The sequence below is a fragment of the Echeneis naucrates genome, chromosome 23 (genome assembly GCF_900963305.1).
Source record: "Echeneis naucrates chromosome 23, fEcheNa1.1, whole genome shotgun sequence".
In the NCBI taxonomy this organism is placed as follows: domain Eukaryota; kingdom Metazoa; phylum Chordata; class Actinopteri; order Carangiformes; family Echeneidae; genus Echeneis; species Echeneis naucrates.
The window spans coordinates 16,386,937-16,407,366 of NC_042533.1; the positions used below are offsets into that span (position 1 = coordinate 16,386,937).

The 20,430-nt window shown below is 43.2% G+C and overlaps 1 protein-coding gene across 5 annotated transcripts in view; it reads right to left on the reverse strand.

The window, feature by feature from the left end:
- Nucleotides 1-1,195: 1,195 nt before the first annotated feature.
- The window catches only part of ipo8 (importin 8), a 29,508-nt gene continuing 10,273 nt past the window's right edge, over nucleotides 1,196-20,430 (reverse strand). For 3 of the 5 annotated variants that reach the window (XM_029494876.1, XM_029494877.1, XM_029494875.1), the window contains 14 exons: nucleotides 20,114-20,230; nucleotides 17,913-18,002; nucleotides 17,118-17,283; nucleotides 16,020-16,180; nucleotides 15,768-15,893; nucleotides 14,191-14,266; nucleotides 13,127-13,252; nucleotides 11,453-11,550; nucleotides 11,285-11,380; nucleotides 5,292-5,512; nucleotides 4,113-4,318; nucleotides 2,742-2,963; nucleotides 2,078-2,207; nucleotides 1,196-1,855 (listed from right to left, as the gene is read on the reverse strand). In XM_029494876.1, the coding sequence (XP_029350736.1) occupies nucleotide 1,855; nucleotides 2,078-2,207; nucleotides 2,742-2,963; nucleotides 4,113-4,318; nucleotides 5,292-5,512; nucleotides 11,285-11,380; nucleotides 11,453-11,550; nucleotides 13,127-13,252; nucleotides 14,191-14,266; nucleotides 15,768-15,893; nucleotides 16,020-16,180; nucleotides 17,118-17,283; nucleotides 17,913-18,002; nucleotides 20,114-20,230 (1,836 nt within the window). In that variant the 3' untranslated portion in view covers nucleotides 1,196-1,854. Of the gene's footprint in view, nucleotides 1,856-2,077; nucleotides 2,208-2,331; nucleotides 2,472-2,741; nucleotides 2,964-4,112; nucleotides 4,319-5,291; nucleotides 5,513-11,284; nucleotides 11,381-11,452; nucleotides 11,551-13,126; nucleotides 13,253-14,190; nucleotides 14,267-15,767; nucleotides 15,894-16,019; nucleotides 16,181-17,117; nucleotides 17,284-17,912; nucleotides 18,003-20,113; nucleotides 20,231-20,430 lie in introns of those variants that run through there. The other 2 variants (XM_029494878.1, XR_003840419.1) reach the window with 2 other exon arrangements.

Genomic DNA, 20,430 nt, shown 5'->3' on the forward strand with positions numbered 1-20,430 from the left:
ATATGTTGTAGGGTTGGGGATACTCGGCTGAAATGAGTATCGGTATATACTCGCATATAGCAATTTTGGCGAGTACAAGTACAATACGAGTAACACCAGTGAATACCCGTGGTCGGGCTGGGGGAAAATCCTCCTCAGGGCATCCTGTGGTCGTGACATAACGCAACGTGTCATACTCCGAAAGCCATGCCCACCGGAGGGGAAAACAATCGGCGGCATAATTTAAAAAGGACTGTCCAGTAATTATCTTGAAACAATCATTTAACATGTTGAAATGTTTTAACTAGCTGTGCCGGAGAAAAAAAAACAGTACAATGGAAAACTCACATATGCGGGTCTTACTCATTGTCCCTTGTTTCCCTTCATTTTTATGGAGAAATTATCCCACTGAATAGGCGGAGGTGACATACATCGATATTTACATCTACCTGTTCGAGTCCCCCGGTAACATCGTCATCTAACCTAATAGAGATAAAAAGTTCGGCTACATGCACTACATCAAAATATCTTTATCTTTATAACCCAAACGTTTCAAATCTGCCCCACTTTGAGGTTATGGGGTAAAAACTTGATACATAAGAGAAGGTTAGGTGCTTGTGTAACGAGACAGGGCTACAACCCACATCGTATTTCTCATTCTCACCGTTTCTTAGCGGGTCAGGTTTTTTTTTTTTTTTTCCGGTCAGCTCACTCTTCTTACCTTGGTGTAGTGCAAATGAAGCTGTAAGTAAACAATATATTGAGACTTTTATAAGTTTCGTGAGATATCTTCCTTCTCCACTACGATTCCATGGTACGTATCCTGTCCTAATGAATTTTAGGGGAAACATTCAGTGATCTTCCACCGCTTTTCCATTTCTGGGACACGGGCGTACTGGAGCCAATCCCAGCTCATAATGAGTGAGGATGGGGTACACCCTGGAAAGGTTTCCAGGCCATCACATTTACACTCGTACTGCAGTGCAGCATTTTTTTTGCAACTTGAAATGGTCCCACACCTTTGCCTTTTTTGCCTTTTTCTGTCATTTCTTGCCTTTGCTACAGTGGCATGATCAAGTTCAAACTTTAATTTAGCTTGATTTATGACCATATGTTCCCAACACTTTTACAATCCCATGAGTTTGAGCTGGACTTTGTGTCAAGCGTTGTTTGGTAATGGTAGGATGGAGTTAAAACAGACAGAACAAGAACTCCATCAAATGTTACATGAATGTTTATGATTTCTTAAATTAGTCCTGAAAACTGGTTCAAAAACAAAAGCCAGGGACAAAGACAAAGGCTGCTTCTCCTTGATCCCCTTCCCATTTTACATTTCATCTATGTGGCACCATAGTTGGAGGACACAAATCCATGACCATATTGTTTTTCTTATCAGCAGACTATGTACAAGGCACCCTGACAGAAATTGGCTCTTCTTGCTGTTATCTGCCATGATTCATGAGATGATAAAAAGCTCAACTATAGAGAGATGACAACAATCATGTACAGTACATACAAACACACACTTTGTTCCTAATTTTTACAGTTTTATCTCTCATGCACACTCGCATACATGCGCATGTGCACACACAAACTCACACACAGGCAGAGTCCTGTCCTTGTGACAGTAAAACACAGTAGGTGCTTTGGATCTATACAGTGCACCAGTTCCCAAACTGAAGTAATGTCAAGCCAGCCCCTCTTTCTCCATTTAGTTCTTGATGGCACCCTTGGACCTGGTTTTGGTGAGATCCATTTGATGTGGTCTGAACTGAACTGAGATCACGTGGAATAGACTGACATTCAGGTAAGGTTGGACCAACTTCTCTCTTCTTATTCCACTTTCTCACTGCAGTCCATCTGTTTCCTCTGCACTCTGAAATCACAAGTTCATTTTGACTTAGGACTCAGCAACACAGTATGTTCTGCCTATATTATGACAGCAATACCAAGGAATGAAAGAGGGGATGACAGGGTGCAAAAAAGTTGCTGTTATAACTGTTATAAGTGGTACTTCTAGATGTTTGCTCCAAACTCCAACAAGACTTATCTGTACCTGTTTCTCTCCCTCTGCTCCTACAAGCTCCTTCTCTCTTACCACTGGCCCTTCGCAGCAGTGCTCCTCCTCTGCTGTGAGATGCTGTAGATCTCCTGAAGCTGTTTTTTCTGGTCATCACTGAGTGGAGCCATCAGACTCTCATACCAGGCTGTATCAGTGTTCTGGACTCCTAAAACCAAGATATATTCAATCACTACTCAAGAACATTTGTTTTACAAACATTCAGGGATATGATCAGACAGAGCCGCAAGTTAAAATGTTAAAAGTTCAAGTGTTCTGAATGCTCCCCTTGCCTGTGAGCTCAAATCTTATTCTGCATTCCTCTTCTGCCTAGTACGAGTGTTGCTGCTACCCCCGACACACTGCATCGTAGCCTATGCTACCCCAGCATTGCAGTTCTTTGTACTTGCCTTAGCATATAGAGTTCGATACCCTAGACGAACAAAAAACAACTCAAGACAACAAACAATTCAGGAGACAAACGGCCATTCGAAAAGTAACTCATTTATAAGTTTGTGAGTGTCTGGAAATCTTACATTTGTTGTGAGGATATAATGCCTCTTCACATAACCTTGACCATTAAAACAAAATGCCAAACCCTGAAACTTACACTAACTGTAAAACCAAGCCCAAAAATTTGCTTTTGATTATATCTGCCATGCAATCCCTATCTTATTTTGAAGACAATTGAATGATGACTTACTGAGCAGGGCAGAGGTGAAGAACTGATACTCGTCCTCTCCATTGTCGTAGTCAAGAGGTGTGCTGTACTCCTCCAGGGGTGTACCCTCGAAGCCATCATCATCCCAGTAGTCGTCTTCATCTTCATCATCCTCCTCGCCACCCTGCCCTGTTGGCGTGCTGCTCTGCTGCTGCATGGCAGACCGGGTCTCATTCACTTCATCTTCATCACTGGGAATCTCTTCTGCCAAAGGACAACACAGTCTCTTTTCTGAATACAGAAGGAACAGCTCTGCCTACAAACCAGCAGAGACAGGCCAACTTTATCAAACCCAAATAAACCTAACCTGGATCAGTACAGACAAGAAAGCTCTATCTAGATGAGCAAAATGAGAGAACTGCTACCTGAACCAGCATAAAGGCAGAGGCTCTGAAAAACTGTTAAATTAATTAATATTGAGTAATGTTAACTCAATATTAAAGATATTAATATTTTCTGCCTCTCTCTTTTGTTGGGTTATATAGCTCTAAAGAATTTGATGAGTGAGAACAAACTTGACCCCTTGTAGACTGCAGCACAGCATACATTTTGACCTTTCAGTTTGAACAAAAAGATAGAGGAATCTGGTTCCCGGAGGGGGGAGAAAAAAAAAAAAAAAAAAAAAGTACTGTTATTGAAGCCACTCTGAAAGATTTCAACTCTTGACAGCATCTCTGTGCAACTCTGTCTATTGATCTGTCAAAAGCAGTTGATCACCACTTTATAATACATGTTTTGACAAAAATGTTCAAATGGTTTCAGAGCTACTTCATGGAGAGCTGGCAGCATGTAACATGGCATCTCTAAAATGTTTTTATTGCCTTGGATTGGTTGGTTGGTTCATAGTTTTAACTAGCTCAGTCTCTACCACATGAATTTGAAAAACACTTGAATGAAGGAACACTTGTAATAAATCCACCACCCTCACTGAAATCTAGTCAGCATGTAAATACCATCCTAGAAGTTAAAGAAGGCAGCAAGTCGCAGTGATGACTCATTGCAGTCAAACCAGTGATGTAAAATACGGTGTTCCTAAAACTGGTATCCAAGACTGTAGCTGTCTGATGCATTTACACTGCCTATTAAAAGTGATTAGATGTTATTTTATTATTATTGCTGTTGTTATTAGAGACAATTCCATGGAATTCCCTGCAGTTGAAGTTTGTTTAAACCCACATATCATGCCATTATATCCTCACATAAACAGGGAGCACAAAATTAGAAACACCTCTCATGGACAACAGCTAGGTATCTCACAACTCATTTCTGTCCATTCTTACTTCTCAATCTCTGACCTAAACTTAGGGTTAACCCTAACTCCTAATCAATTTCCTCTCCTTGGTCATGTCTTACCATTCTGGTCTTCATCCTGAGGCCCAGCACGAGCCAGGAGGTCTGGTTTGTTGATGAGACGGGAGGCATAGAGGTGTTTGAGGCCCAGGAAAAGGAGCAGGACAGAGGGGATGACCTGGCCAGCGATTCCCTCCAGCACGGCTGGTCGGCTCGGCAGCTCCATGAGCACACTCAGCCCAATGATGCACATCTTGCGGTCATGGAGCCTGAGGGGAGGAAAGAGGGCAAAGACTGGGAAAGAGGAAGACTCCAGAAAAACACTGACTATTATGTCAGTATTTTCTTCACAAACACCAGGTCAGCAAGTCTCTTCTGACTCAAGAGGAGACCTGAAAGGTATACTGATCGCTCACCTATTTTTATACAAAGAACGGCTTTTCTCAATTTGGAATTAACTGTAGGTTATGGTCTGATCTCAGGCTGTCATCTTCCTTGTGACGGTAGTTTTTTTTTTTGTTTTTTTAACATTGTGGACTGGCAACACATCATGATAAAATGTGTGTGTCAGATCATTAGTTAAGAAATTTTTAGGACAAGCAGATTCCATGACAGTATTATTTAATATTATTTATTATTTAATTTAAAGCAATGGGTAGCCTGTAATCAATCTGATCCAACTGTCAATTTTTTCTTCACCTGAATGAAAAAAAATTGTGATACAAGCTATTTGGCCCTAAAGCCGTAATGCCAACATTTGTGTAATTAACTGTGATCAACTACAATAAAAATGTTTAATGAACACCTTTGTTTCAGAGTGTCCTAAATGTGTATTAAATTTACCATTATTATTATTTTTTTTTTTTTATGATACTCCCAGGAAAATGGACCATAAGGCAGGGAATGCATCTGGGCATGGCTACAGACTACCACAGACTGATCTGCTAGGTAATCAGGAAAGGGCCCAGAGCAGCGCAGTTCCACCCCTGAGTCCTCTCCAGCTCACTATGAAGGAGGCTACACCTAAGCATGTAACACCCCATCCTGTCCAACATGGTAACATGGCCCATAGACTCAAAATCACAGCATGTATACTCTCCACTAACTCCCTTCTCTTCCACTTCATGCAGTTTCTTCTTCTCACATCCCTAACTGTCCCCAGGGCTTTCAAGCTGTAAGACTTGATACAAACAATTCACAGTCTACCATAACAGTAATAAACAACAAGAGTGTCCCCCTCACCCCAAAAAGAATTCTGTGTCATTGATCCACTGGTTGATGAAGTGGGCAGTAATAGGCTGTGGATTATGTGGGAAGTGCATGCTGTCCAAAGTATGGATGAGGAGGGCTGGGTTGTAGTACAGAGCAGCAATTGGCACCTGCAGGCACATGGTTCTCAATTCGCTGGACTTCACCCCTCTCATCAGGCGCTCCAGCACCACCTCCACAAACAGAGGAATGCACTGTAGCAAGGAGACAGAGAAATCAAACTGGTGTTACAGCTATACTGGAACCCTACCCTGCAGTTTTATGTCTGGTTTGCAGGTACCTCTATAGAGTCAGATTCATTTCATGTGTAACATAACCTTTATAAGGAATTTGTCATGAACTAATACATTTCACTATCAGTTCATGATAGTGATGGATGGAAAGAACAACCTATAAGAACAAGACTTTCCAACTGCCAACTTTTAGATACTTTTACAGAGTATCCGCCGATGTACATCAGACGAAATTCACATCAGCAATTGATACATCCAACAGCCCCAATTAGAGATTACAAAGATGAATGTGGAGTCAGCGTATGATTATGCTAAGTAATGTCAGGCTCCATAGTTTTCTCTGGGCCTCTGACAAATGCGACCAGTGTGGCATAACTGCAGTCTTAAATGCTTCTCTGGACCTCCGTTAGAAAAGTTGCCCACCCAGAATCCCACAGTAAATATGTCAATCACCCGGCCACCTAAATGTATAAAATCTGTTAAACATAAACAGAAGACGAAAAAAACTTAATCAAATGACTACAGCCACTGATTCAGACCAAAAAAATAAAACAATAAAATCCAGATAGGTCTCCACCCATGACTGCTACACAAACCACGATGCATTGACCCCTTATGTCCCCTCTCTGGAAAACAAATCTGGCTATTGGGACATGGAACATCACCACATTGGGGGGAAGAAACCTGAGTGAAAGCCTGAGGTTGAACAGTACCGACTAGAGATAGTGAGGCTTGCCACCACGTAAAATCTGGGCTATTGAACCAAACTCCTGAAAAGAGACTGGACTCACTTCACCTCTTGAGGTTCCCACAGTGAGATGCAACAACTGGTGTGCGGTTACTCATTGCACTCCATCTCAGCCGCCATGTGTTGGAATTATCCCCTGGTGAACGAGAGGGTTGCTTCGCTGTGCCTTAGGGCCAGGGATTGGTCCATAAATGTTTTTTTGGCTTATGGGTCAAACAGCCTTCTTTGAGGCCCTTGGAAAGGTGCTGGAAAGTGCTATAACTGGGGACTCCATAGTTCTACTATACTTGGGGACTTCAATGCCCACATGAGCAGCAAAAGATATACCTGGAGGGATGTGATTGGGAGGAGCAGCCTCCCTGATGTGAGCCCAAGTGGGGTTTTGTTATTGGACTACTGTGATATACACAGTTTCTCAATAACAAATACCATGTTCAAGCATAAGGGTGTCCATCGGTGCACATGGCACCAGGAGACCCTAAGTTGGAGGTTGATGATAGTCTTTGTTGTCATATCATCTGACATGCAGCCACATGAATTGAAAACTTAGGTGGAGACAGGCAGCGCTGTCAGCTGATCACCACCTAGTGGTGAGTTGGATCCGCTGGTGGGGAAGAAGATGGAGAGACTTGGCAGACCCAAACATATTATGAGGGTCTGCTGGGAATGTCTGATGGAACCCTCAGTCAAGGGGGCCTTCAACCTCTGGGAGAGTTTCGACCAAATCCTAAGGGAAGTTGATGACATTGAGTCTGAGTGGAGCATGTTCTCCACTTCATTGCTGAAGTGGCAGTTTGGATCTGTAGCCATCAGGTCTCTGATGCCTGTTGTGGCGGCACCTCCCAAACTTGGTGGTGAACACCAGAAGTAAGGGATGACCTCAGGCTGAAGGAGTTCTATCAAGCCTGGTTGGCTTGTGGAACTCCTGAGAGAGCTGATAGGTACCGGCAAGTCTAGCACACATCAGGGGTCTGAGAGGAGTTTGATGAAGCCATGGAGGAAAACTATCGTTCCGCCTCAAAAGAAGTTCTGCAAACTGTTCGGCACCTTCGAAAGTGGAAGCAATACCATGCCAACACTGTTTACAGTGGAGGCAGGGAGTAGTTGACTGAGGATATTTTCCGACCGTGGAAGGAATACTTCAAGGTTCATGCCTTCTGTAGAGAAATTAGAGGCTGAGGGCAGAGAGGAAAATTCATCCATCAACCAAGCTGAAGTCACTGAGACAGTTCGGAAGATCCTCTGCGGCAAGGCACCGGGGATAGATTAGATCTGCCCTGAGTACCTTAAGTCTCTAGATGCTGTAGGGCTGTCTTGGCTGACATGCTTCTGCAGCATCGCAGTGCCTTCTTTTTAAGAAGGGTGACTGGACGGTGTGCTCCAACTATAGGGGATCACACTCCTCAGCCTCCCTCTGATGGTTTGCAGCCGAGTTCACACTGAGTTGCAAACGGAGGAATTGAAGATCAGTGCCTCTCAATCCAAGGTCATTGCGCTCGACTGGAGGAGGGTGGTTTTCCCTCTTCATGTCTGAAGATAGTCCTTGACTCAAGTGGAGGAGTTTAAGTATCTCAGGGTCTTGTTCATGATGATGGAAGGATGGAAGGTGAGACTGACATACAGATTGGTGCAGCAGCAGCAGTGATGCATTTGATGTACTGATCTGTTGTAGTGAAGAAGAAGCTGAGCCAAAATGTGAGATAAGCCTAAGCTGATACCACTTGCCCCTCATGATGATGACATTGAACACTATTTGACAATGTTTGGAAGAATAGGCTGCCACTGGCTAAAAGAAGAATGGGCTATCCAGCTGATCTCTCTGCTCACAGGCAACGCAAGAAGGGCATTGCTGAGGCTGAAAACTATGACTGGTCAAGGAGATAATATTGGCCAAATATAAAATCGCAGCCGACACATACAGAGGGATATTTCACTCTCTCAACATCAACTAAGATGAAACTCTATGTGAGCTGTATATCTGCTTTAAAGACCTATCTAACAAATGGGTTAACACAGAGCTCCGCAGTGAAGGAAATTTCAGAATTGTTGATTCTGGAGAAGTTTTTGAGAATGGTGAACCTCAAGTTGGAAATCTGGATCTGAAAATGGGACTCAAAGTGTGCAGAAGATTTTGCTCACCCTGCAGAGGGTGCCCTGTCAGCTAGGACTGAGTACAGGAGAACCACCTTTGGCCAAGAAAACCTCACCAGATGCATTAAGTTCAATGGAGGTCAATGGATTCAAGGATTTTTTAAATTGTCATTCCAGCCTGCACTTATAGGTTGGGAACTAAATTTGTGACTCAAGGCCTCGCAATTGTCACGAAAACAAACAATTAGTAAAGTGCAAGCAAGAAATAAAGTCTAACAAGATAAATTAGAGAAGACCTGAAAGTTTTAAGAGAGAATATTACTAAAATAAACACAGTGAGGAGGGAAAAAAAAGCAAAACAGTATAACAGCATAAGCTGTGAAGTGACCAAAGAGTGGTAATGTCCACAGAATGGTGTGCAAAAATGGCTTTAATAAATACAGTACACATTCGTGTGTCATGAGTGAAGTAGAGGCTTTGACTGATTTCTCACCATTTGAGGTGTTCTATGGTCATCAGGTGAGGGGGGCACTTGACCTCCTGAAGGAGCAGAGGTAGAACCCAAGGGCTAAGTAACAGAGTGTGGTGGCCTATGTAGTGAAAATGAGACAGACGAAAACAGATGACAGCTCTGGCCCAGGAACACATGAAGGCTACCCAAGCCAATCAGAAAAACTGGTAAGACAAAAAGGCAAGAGACAGAACCTGACCAGAAGGTGCTGCTTCTGCTTCCTATCTCTAAAGCTGATGTCAAGATGTAAGAGGTCATATGAAGTCACCACACTCCTTGGTAAGCTCACCTATGAACTCTGTATGTCTAACAAATTGTGATCTGCCTGACAAAATGCATCAGTGTTTCCATATTAACCTCTTGAAGGTGTGTCAGGAGCTGACACTGTCAGTCAAGCAGTATCTTCTCATCTATTTGTTCACCGATAAGAAACACCATCTTTCAGCCTGTGGCAGTGGATGTGCCCCCTCTTCCGTCTCTCCAGCAGAGGGAGATAAAATGATGCTGGATTTAGAGGTGTTCACCTACATAACCGGTTTCACAAGTCTTGTCCTACACAAAGTTCACCTCAAATCAAATGCCAGTCGTCACTGCAAGTGGTATAGGAGCACAGAGTGGTTGGTGCCTAAACTCAAGAAGATTTACCTGATTTTGCAGCTAGGCATCATTGAAGCTTTAAATAGTGAGTGGTGCAGCCTCAAAGAAAGATGGCTTGCAGAGATTCTGCATCAACTTCAGGTTCAAATGCTACCTAATGCCCCTCATAGATTAGTTGTTGGAGGGAATATGAAAAGCCAAGTTCATAAGTACACTGGAGCTGTTAAAGAACATTGGCAGCTGTGACCTGGCACCAGAGACCAAAGAGCTGACAGCGTTTTCAATGACTTCTGCAAGTTTTAGTAAAAACAGGGGTTGCCAGCAAAGTTCCAAAGGCTGAGGCTCAAATGCTGAGAAAGGTGCCACAGTTAGAAGCTGCCTACTTGGATGATGTTATTTTCAGCCAGACGTGGGTGGAATCTGTGGTCCACCTCCGAAGGGTCCTCCTGCTGATCAGATTGGCTGGAGTGACCATCAACCCAGGTGTGCTTTTGTATGCAAGCAGATTGAGTAGCTGGGCTATGTCATTGGACAGGAGGTAGTCAAGCCTTGAATGGAGGAGATGGATGCCTTTCACTCGCACCTTGTTCCCAACCCAAAGAGGGCACCCACACTCACGGACCTCACCTCAAGGAGTGTGATCAAGCATTCAAGGATTAAGGGATGCCAACATGAGTCAGTTTTCTACAACCCAGGCTTCTCCCTGCCATTCATTCTGCAGATGGATACATCTGATATTGGCTTGGGAGCAGACAGAGAGGTGTCCAGTCCTGTTCCTGAGCTGCAAGCTCCTGGACTGGTTGTCAAGGTACTTGACAATGGAAAAGGAGTGTTTGGCCATGAAGTGGGCCATTGAGTCATTGTGGTACTACCAGCTGGGACATCACACCTTCCTGGACAGGTATCATTGTGCTATGCAGTGATTGAACTTGAATAAGGACTCCAACACTCACCTCATGGCATGGTCTTTGTTCTTGCAACTGTATGCCCAGTCCAGCACCAAGCAGGGAAGGCCAACCAGGTGGCCAACTGCTTTTCAAGAGTACATAAAAATTCAAGTAATGTATGCCTGGGGGAGGGGGCGGGGGATGAAACGACAAGCTTTATATTATAGCAGAAGGATTTTAAATTTAATTCTGAATTTTACTGAGAGCCAATGCGGAGAAGCAAGCATAGGAGAAATTTTATCACTTTTCCTAGTTCATTGATGTGTGTAACTGTGTATCATCTGCATAAGAGTGAAAATTGGTGCTGTGCTTCCAGATAATATTGCCTAAGGGAAACATATACAGGATAGGGTGAAAAGTATTGGTCCAAGCACAGAACCCTGTGGAACTCCATGATTAACTAAAGTGCATGAGGAACAGGCCCATTGTTAACATGAACAAAGTGATATCTGTCTGATAAAATGATTTAACCCAGCTTAGTGCAGTTTCTCTGATCCCAATTACATGTTACAGTCTTTGCAATAAAACATTATGGTTAATGGTTAATCACCAGTAAGATCTCACAGGACAAGTATGGAGGGCAACTGTTGTCTGAAGCCATTATGTCATTTGCAACTTATCAGTGTTGTTTCTGTGTTATGATATACCAGTACTGTGCGCACACATGCATAAACAAACACACACACGCAAGAAGAAGAATGAGGACAGAAAAATAAAGACAAAATGAACAAGAAAAAGGAGAAAAAGGACGCGGATGTGGGATAGATGAAGAAGGAGGAGTTTATTTATGACCTTTCCATGTCAAGAGCTAATGACATGAAAATGACAGACTGTCTGACCTGGTCGATGCCTCTTCCTCTGCACTGCAGGATGATGACCTCCAACAGTTTGGCAGCATGACACTCTGCGTCCTCACCTGCATCTATGGTCAGTACCTACAACAGGCCAAAGATCAGTAAATAGCTCAGCAGTCACACTTTAGACTTTGCATAGCTCAGAGGTCTGACCTTTTTGCACATGTTGTAGATGACCTCCAAGTTTTTTGGGTTAGACAAGAGCATGTCTGTATCCACAGTAATGTAATTGTGCAGAAGAGGCATCATATCTGAAACATAAACATAGTACATTATGAGAGTTGCAGCTATTTTCTGGGTTAGTGTACCAACATTCAAATCTTATTGACAAATCTTAATGACAGAAAAAGCCAAAATTCAAAACAAGGTCTTAGTTGCAGGCTGAACAGGTTGAACATTGAATGGGTAGATTAAAACTAAAGCTAAATTACAACATTTAAAAACAAACTGGTGTAAATTCCCAAAACATTGTCTGATCAGGATGCTTAGCACATATGTACAACAGCTAGGTGGAGTTGGGGCATTGTTTCAAGGACGAAAGTGGGGGAACTCGCCACGGTACTTTGCTTTGAGTGTGCCATTACACTGTCGATCTCAGCTCCACCTGAAGGTTTGCAGGTCCTTTTTCTGCGTCAACTGCAAATGGATTACTAAGCAATTTGAAATTACTTTTCTGTGCCATGGAAACTCAATTCGATGCATACTCAGTTTAACAGCAAAGTGTGCCATTGGGAACACAGCGCCCTTTGCCATTCAACTTTACCATTGTTTGGCAACATGAAAAGGGAGACAGTTTTTGTTTTCCTTTTCTTCCACAGGGCCAGCTTGGCCTGAAAAACTTTCACTGCATCCCACAATCCCACCCATGAAGCTGGAGGGTTAATGCAGTAAGATGTTTGATCACTTCGCATAGAAACGCCAGCTCACTCAGCCTCTTTTCATCCTGATTCACAGTGGAGTCTTATACTTTTCATGAACTGGTTTCCTCACCTAGGTTAAAAAAAGCTACTTAGCAGCAGGGAGGAGGGATATCTGTTTGCAGGTCTTCATTGGCATGGCAGTTGTTGCATTGCATTATTGGATTTGTTGTATGATTGGTGTGAATGCTAAATACCAACAGGCCATTAATAAACGTATGAAATTATCTGATGGACCGGATTTTACTGTATTTCAGGCCGGCGTTGAGTTTTACATGTCTATCAGTCGAACAACAAGCTACAGCGAGTGAAGCAACTAATAAGAACATTTAGGATTTTACCGTAATTTCCAGACTATAGAGCGCACCTGAATATAAGCTGCACCTGCTAAATTTGAAGAGAAAATCTGTTTTGTACATATATAGGCCGCACTTGTTTATAAACCACAGGTGTTGGAAATATGAGAGGAAATGACATATGGTGGGAATTATGTTACACAGAAAGATTTTGCCTTTTCGCCAGATCGATCGACTTTAAATTGAAAGCTGCACCGTATGTAATGGTTTGTGTGTTTTCCATGATAAGGGTGTGTGCATGAAGCGCAAAATAAATGACTGATCTGAAGAATTTAGTGTGGGTGTATTTAATTTAATTTGAACAATTTCATAGGTCCACTGTGACCTGTTTGGTAATTTCATTGGTCTGACGCTAAATGTATTGGCAGAATGAAACTTGTTACCCGTAAAAATACATAAACTAGCCCATAGTTGATTAAGCCGCAGGGTTCAAAGCATGTGAAAAAAGTAGCATCTTATAATTCAGAAATTACGGTAATTGTTTATAGAATGTGAATTTTGTGTGAAAGCCAGCAGTGGCAGGATTGGGATAATGACTTTCGTGTGTGAGCTACCTGTGAAGTAGTCAAAGCAGTCATGTTGGAAGACCTCGTACAGGATGCCCAGCAGTTGCCACATCTGGGGGGAGATTGTCTGACAGGTGAGGCCAAATGCCAATGACAGGATCTCCTCATAAAATTCTGCAGAAAGCAGAAAGGATAATTAATGAAACTACAAATTCTGTATTCACCTAAAGTGGAAAAAGGGTTACAGCTTAATGGAAAGTGGACTGAATAATGCAGATTCCAAGTAACACAGAGTAAAGACCTAATTCATTGCTTTTCATTCCTAATATGAGTCACACTGTTCATGAGATAATTCTAAACAAACAAGCACTTCATTGCTATGAGCAGAGGTCTTCCAACTGGGGATGTGTTTGTGGCACAGATTCATAATGTAGTCTTCCCTGAGGACACCAGGCCTCACCAGAACTGACACTGATCCCGATCCTCATTTTAATACAGCTGGTATCATTACTCATGTCTATACAAGAAGAGCTGGACTAGTGCTCACACAACATAGTCAGTCTGACATAACAAACATGGCAAAAATGTGTGGCTTCTGAAGAAGAGAACAGGAGAAGGACTGTCTCTCAAAATTGATTTGTGGGCAACTGGACTTGTATTTGTCTATGAAGACGTAGGGTTAGGGTTTGATTGGTAGGACTAGTGCGGACTAGTAGACCAACAAGCATGAACTGATGAAGCCCCTTGGATAAGAGGCGAAACGTCTTCATAGACAAATTCAAGTCCAGTTGCCAACAAATCAATTTTGAGAGCGAGAACAATGACCTGGATGAATGAAAATATTCAGGAGCAGGAGCCAAACATCTCAAATTTTCTTTCCTCTCTTTGTTGATTTGGTTTATTATGACCTAGTATTATGAAGTTTTCAGTTCATCAACTCACCAACAAGAATCTGCATTTAAACATGCAAACCTTGACTATTTCCAGAGTGCGATGCACCCAAATATGGGTTAATAAAAAGAAGGATTATGAAGGAAAATGTAAATACTTCAGACAGAGACTCAGTTTGTGTGTGAATGATGCTGTTTGTGTAAAAACCCGTGCACACACACCTGCCATACCTATGATGGGCTTCTGCAAGACCAGGCCAATCACCTGCAAACAGATGTTCTCCAGCTGCTGAGTAATCTGAAAGACAAAGCCCTGTTCAGACCTGGCATTAACATCCATCTCCAGTGACCCACTCACAAGTGGGCAGCTGTGGGCAACTGCAGGTTTGAATGCACCTGAGATGATTTGGGGAAGCATTTGAAATTCCATAACACATCCTTCAACAGTGTAAACATGAGTGTGACCTGGTTCAAATTGAAGGGCTGCCAACTATACTATAAGCTCTCTGAATTGCCACCTACTGTACTGAATTCCTATAGAAACAGTTTACCCCTCTGAAAGATTGAGTCCAGGCCAACTGGACTTAGTTGTAGATTCCTGAAGACATCATCCATCAGTCCTAACTGACTGGTGGGGAAACCTGGGTAATTATCTTCAATGGATTCATTAACAAGGACTTTGACAATACTTAGTATATTACTTCTCCTGGGTGTTGGATCAATTGTTAGTTGTTTAAGTTGCCTGAGCTCTGGTTTGAATGACCACTGTTTAAGTCATGTGACACCAACCGCAGATGGCTGTTGTCACGAATCCACTTGATCACCTACTCTCACCTCTGAGTGAGTCTGAGTGAGTCCCCATAACTTCATAATAAATTCAGATATTTCAAGGATAGATAAAACTGTGTACCATGTGTAAATTCATCCAACCCCTCAACCACATTCCAATTGCAGAAAATTTCCCCAATGACCAGAAACTTTTTGAAGAATCTTGTGTGACCCGTGGAAATCAGGGCGAAAAAAGATTAGCTCCTTGGCCATTGATTTACGCCCAAAACAGTCCGTGATGGTGGGGGAACTTTCCATGTTCCAGGAATTTGGCACTGGCGTAGGTGTGTTCTGAACACCTTTTAATTGGTCAAGTACCCATGGGGGCGGCAGCATGACGGCATAGTGGTTAGCAATGCTGCCTCACAGCAAGACGGTTGTGGGTTTGATTCCCAGCCCTAGGACCTTTCTGTGTGGAGTTTGCATGTGCTCCCTGTGCTTGTGTAGGTTTCCTCCCACAGTCCAAAGACATGCATGTCTAGGTTGCTTGGTGACTCTAATTGCCCATAGGTATACGTGTGAGTGTAAGAGGATGTTCGTATCTATGTCTCTCTGTGTTGGCCCTGTAATGGACTGGCAACCTGTCCACGGTGTACCCCGCCATCGCAAAGCGTGAGCTGGGATTGGCTCCAGCATCCCTCATGACCCAGAAACAGATAAACATTAGAAGGTGAATGAGTGTAGTACTGTACTAGTGGTTCATTTCCCCCACCATGTGAAGTCTGCGGCCGCAGTCATTTTAATAAAAAAAAAAGCACATACATGCGTGTGCACAAGCAGTCATGACAGAGCCATCTGTTTCATTGGCTTATTTGTATAAAAACCAGAATGTGAGATCAGTGACCAGAAGCGGTCACCAAGACACATTTTAAAACTGGTCTGAATAGAGCAAAATCTTTAGATATTTCACTGTGAAGACAGTGTGTGTGTGTGTGTGTGTGTGTGTGTGTGTGTGTGTGTGTGTGAGAGACCTCCTTATGGTCCTCCATCACAGTGAGAATGGTGTCAATAGTGCTAAGGATGCCAAGAGCCATGACAGTCTTGTCTTCATTCTCCTCGTACTCCTCACTCTGCAGGACCCTAGTAAAGATTTCCGCCTGACACAGAGACACACGCACAGAGCAACATCCTATTGGATTGTCTGCATTAACAGACAAGGTTACATCCAGATTCATACTCAAATGCGGTCCACCATGAAAGTCTCAGGTGAATGGTGTTCCTACCAGGTTCTGCGTCATGTCCACAGCAATGGCAGCCACTTCCTGGTTGTACTCGCAAATCATCTTCTGAATGACATTGGTCAAGTCATCATTCTCTGTCTCTTTTACCACATGCAGCAGCTCCTGCATGACCGGCCGGATGTATGGTCTGATGTACAATTTGGCTACACAAACACCATAAGAGGTACAAGTAAAGTGTGACAATAAAAATGAGCAAAATATCAGGCAGATCAATCATACCTTGCAATGCCCTCTGACCAATAAGGGATGTGCTGTGCATGATGTCATCTGTGTTGTATTCATGTTATTCTCTTCGATTAAACTAATTCTTGATTTTGAAAGAAAATGTACAAATTCATATAAGTTCATTTTAAGTTCTAGCATTCATGATGGAAGATCCACTGCATAAAGTCTTCTCCAGCACTTCCCATAATTCATAACATTCATAACACTGCCCCCCACGGACTTGTATGGTAGGCGCACGATGAGGGCATCACTCCATCTCCCTCTCTTCTTACCCTAAAGTGCCCATCAGTCTGGAACAGGGTAAATCCCCCCCCCCCCCCCCCAATAGCCTAAGCCCTCTAACCCACTAATAAGTAATTTTTTCAAGGCTACACAGCTTTTTAGTTCCAATACCTTGAGTGCTCTTCACATTGTGCTTATGAAAATTCTCTTAACTTCAATATCAAAAATAGCTGTGAGTTTTACTGTTGATTTTTTTTTTTTTTTTTTTACAATTTCATTTCACCAAATGGTTAGGTGATCTCCAGTCACATTACTGGAGAACTGCATCTGCAAGTGTTTTTTTTTTTTTCAAGGTGCTAACAGTTTTATTCCAGTCAGTGTACTGGTCTCTGCTCCAGCTGTAAAACTCCTGTAATCTGCTCCAATTAAAAACATTTCCCATAATGCATTCTGCCTCCCTGACTGACGTTTTTTGAATCACTATCTGCCATTTTGAAGGCTCCAGTTTAGGGTTTTGTCATCAGGCAAAAGAAGGAAACCATATTTCACGTCCACTTGGAGACAACCACTTGAGTTGCACCCTAATGGTCACTTGTTATAATGCTTGTTTATCCAGTTAAACTGTCCTCAGACCTTGTTCCTGGTTGCTGACCAATGTCTGCAGAGCAATCGCAGCCTCCACCTTGACAGGCATTTCTTTATCATCAATCAGATCCTGTTTGACCAACACCACGGCGTTCCTGAGAACCAGATCATCATGGAAACGCAGGGGACTGAAACAGTGGAGCACCCAGCATGACTGGCAGAAGACAGAAGACAGTGGCAGGTCAACACAACAGGTTTAAGTCTACAAACTGTTTCTGGATCTGACACCACAATGTCTCCTGATTTAGTGGCAAGTATGTCAATGAGCAAAACACATGATACTGAGACATTGAAATTAACTGACTGGATGAGCCATATAGGCTGAAGGGAGGCGAGGCACAGTAGCAAAGCTTACAAACAGATGTTTCCAAATCACACACAGTACATCTAGACTTCACCATGCAGTGCAACAGGGCAACATGTAAGAGCTCCTCTATGAGGCCCAGAGACACCAGAGCCCACACTTCTGTTAAGAGGAAATTTATCTCATTAAAACTGGAGCTCAGAAACAGTGAAGATTGGCTGATATGCATACATCTAATACTTCTCTTACAGTCATCTTACTGACATTATTCTAATCTCTGACTTAATCACTAGCAAAATCAAGACCGAAAGTCTTCATTCAAAGACAAACAACAAAATACTTAGAAATTTGACAAAGGAGACACTGTGAAGATGTTTGGACGAGCTGTTAATTGTACTGCCTCTTTCACCTCTCTTTTCAAGTCCTTGCAGTGATGTGAAGAGGGTTAGGGTTTCACAGTGTGATAAGAGCTCACTTACTCTGGCTCTCAGGTAACCAACTGGAGAGTTGAGCAAAGGGAAGACATAGTTTTGCAGCATCAGCTCCATCTGTTCTCTGTACATTCGCTTCTGTAGAAGGATACACAGAACACACAGGCACTGAGATGATGCAACAGAACTTATACGGTCACACCTCAGGAAAGCATTTAGAGTAAACAAAAACTTGGGCAACAAAAAAATGGACCAGACTCAGTGATTAACTCCCTTACAACAAACTTTGCCCTGCCTATGTGCCCTACAGACAATATCTAACTAGGCCAGTGAGCAGTGATAGCTAACCTGTCTTTGGGGTCATCAGGTGGGAACCTCCTTTCACCTGTGTTACGCCTAGTTAGGACCACGACACCTCCAGGAGGCTAAACCGTGATCACTGGTGTCCCAGAGTCACTCCCCTATTGTCAGCCATCACTGCTCCTCACATAAAGACAACTATCTCAAGCAGCACTACTGTCAACTATTCTGACCTCTCACAAACTGCACCAGTGAAAGCGGGGTGGGGATACAGACCCTGAATTGGGTAGGGGAGAGAAATAGAAGAGGTGGAGATAAAAGTAGGGATGGGATACAGACCCTGGTTCGGGAAGGGGGCATGAAAGTATAGAGGGTGCAGGAAGTGGAGGACAAGCTACACTAGCAGATTCAGCAAGCAAACTCACCTGGACAGTCCTATAATCCACCCAAATCAAACCAATAAAGGCCAACGAACCACATAGTCTCAAAGATGCTCAAACAGGCCACATCCTCCACTTAAATACACTTCCTCTTCCTGGATTTCTTCCTCTACCTCTCCCTAGAGTCTGTCTATCTTAAGAGCTCCCCCTGCTGGGCCCCCAGCTACTATTACTTCTTCTAACCCAAATCCACTGACTAGATCTTACTGAATTGCAACTCTCTTTGCCTTAGACCTTCCTAAAATTGCCTGCCTCCGTATATCTTCAATGCCTTCAGCTAAGCTTTTTAAAACCAGGTTATGTCACCTAGTATACCGTCAGATTACCGTGACAGACTAACCTTACAACCTGACAAGATGTGCTTTAGAGTTGCAGTACCTGAACACAACAAACATAGCGAGTCTCCATTTACCGAGAGTTTTAGGTTCCGTGGAGTTGGCAATACATCATACGTTGCCCCTAACCCTAACCCTAACCCTATCAAAAATCTAATACTACTTTCCTCCATACTCCACAGCTCTTTCCAACTAAGCTTTTTCTTCTCTACACCTTCCCAGTTCAACCACTGTCCCTGCTTAGCCTGAGCCACTGCGTTTGCATTCCTTAATATTTCCTCCTGTCTACGAACCTGCTCCACAACTAGCTTCCGTCTTTTCTTTGGGACCTGCTCTAATCCACACTGGTTTGCCTGGGCCAAGCCCCAAGCCTCCCCATCTGTACATTACCCACAAAGTATGCCCAAGATTGGCTTTCGCTTCCTGCACTGCCATTCTTGGATTCCATTTTCTCCCCTTGGTTGGGTTTGGAACCACCTTACTAACTACCACGTCTTTACTCCCAGATAGCAGGAGCTCTGGTCTAACCTTAGTGCATTTAAACTACTCCACTAGACTAGATACTGGGAGCTGAAGTATGCCTTTCCCATACAGTGCCACAGTGCTTAAACATCTCAGAACACCAAGACACTTCCTAATGTAAAAGCGTACTAGTCTTTTCATTTTCTCTGCAGCAGATATTGGAATCTCATATACCGACAGTGGCCACATCAATCTGGGAAATAATCCAAACTGCAAACATCACAGTTTCAACTTTCAACTTTTTCTGCCAACCACAAGGACAAACCTGGAGCTTCTTTCCCTCTAACCTACCATTTTTATTCTCTCCAGCCACGCTCACTTTGCTCTTCACACTATTCTCCCCACTTCTAGTCCTAGAGAATAGGTCCGTGCCCCTATCTTTCACTGAGTCACATATCCAACTCATAGTCTTATCCGTTCCAGTGTCTGTGACCATGTAGTCTGCCTGTGAGTCATCTTCCACCCCTGCTCTCGCTGACCCTTGGGGTATTTTCCTTATCTGACTTGTAGCTCGTGCTGGTTGTGACAAGGCTGCTAAACTATGCCAGTGCTACCATGGATTGCTAGTCGACGGCAGCACCTTTGGGGTCTTTGCCTCCTGTCAGCTGTCTATCCAAGCTGTCACAAAACTAAAAGTGTCTGGGTGTGTTGCCTTCAGTAGGAGCTCAGCCAGTGTGCCGATGCAGTGCAGTGCTCCATCCTTCCTGCGGGGGTCAGCAGAGGGGTCCATCAGTATCTGGTGGCTGAATTCCATGATCTGAGGAAGAACCTTCCAAGAAAAAAAGCACAGAGGAAGAAGAGGTTAATAGCTGAAACATGATGCTTAGCGTGTAACTGTATATGAAAAACTCTCTTCAGCAGCTTCACAGCTTAAAGGAAAAGTTTAGCTGACATGATTTTGTGCACATAAATGACTTTTTAGATATGACAGATTGTGCCAGTAAAACAAAATCAACAGCTGTGTATATG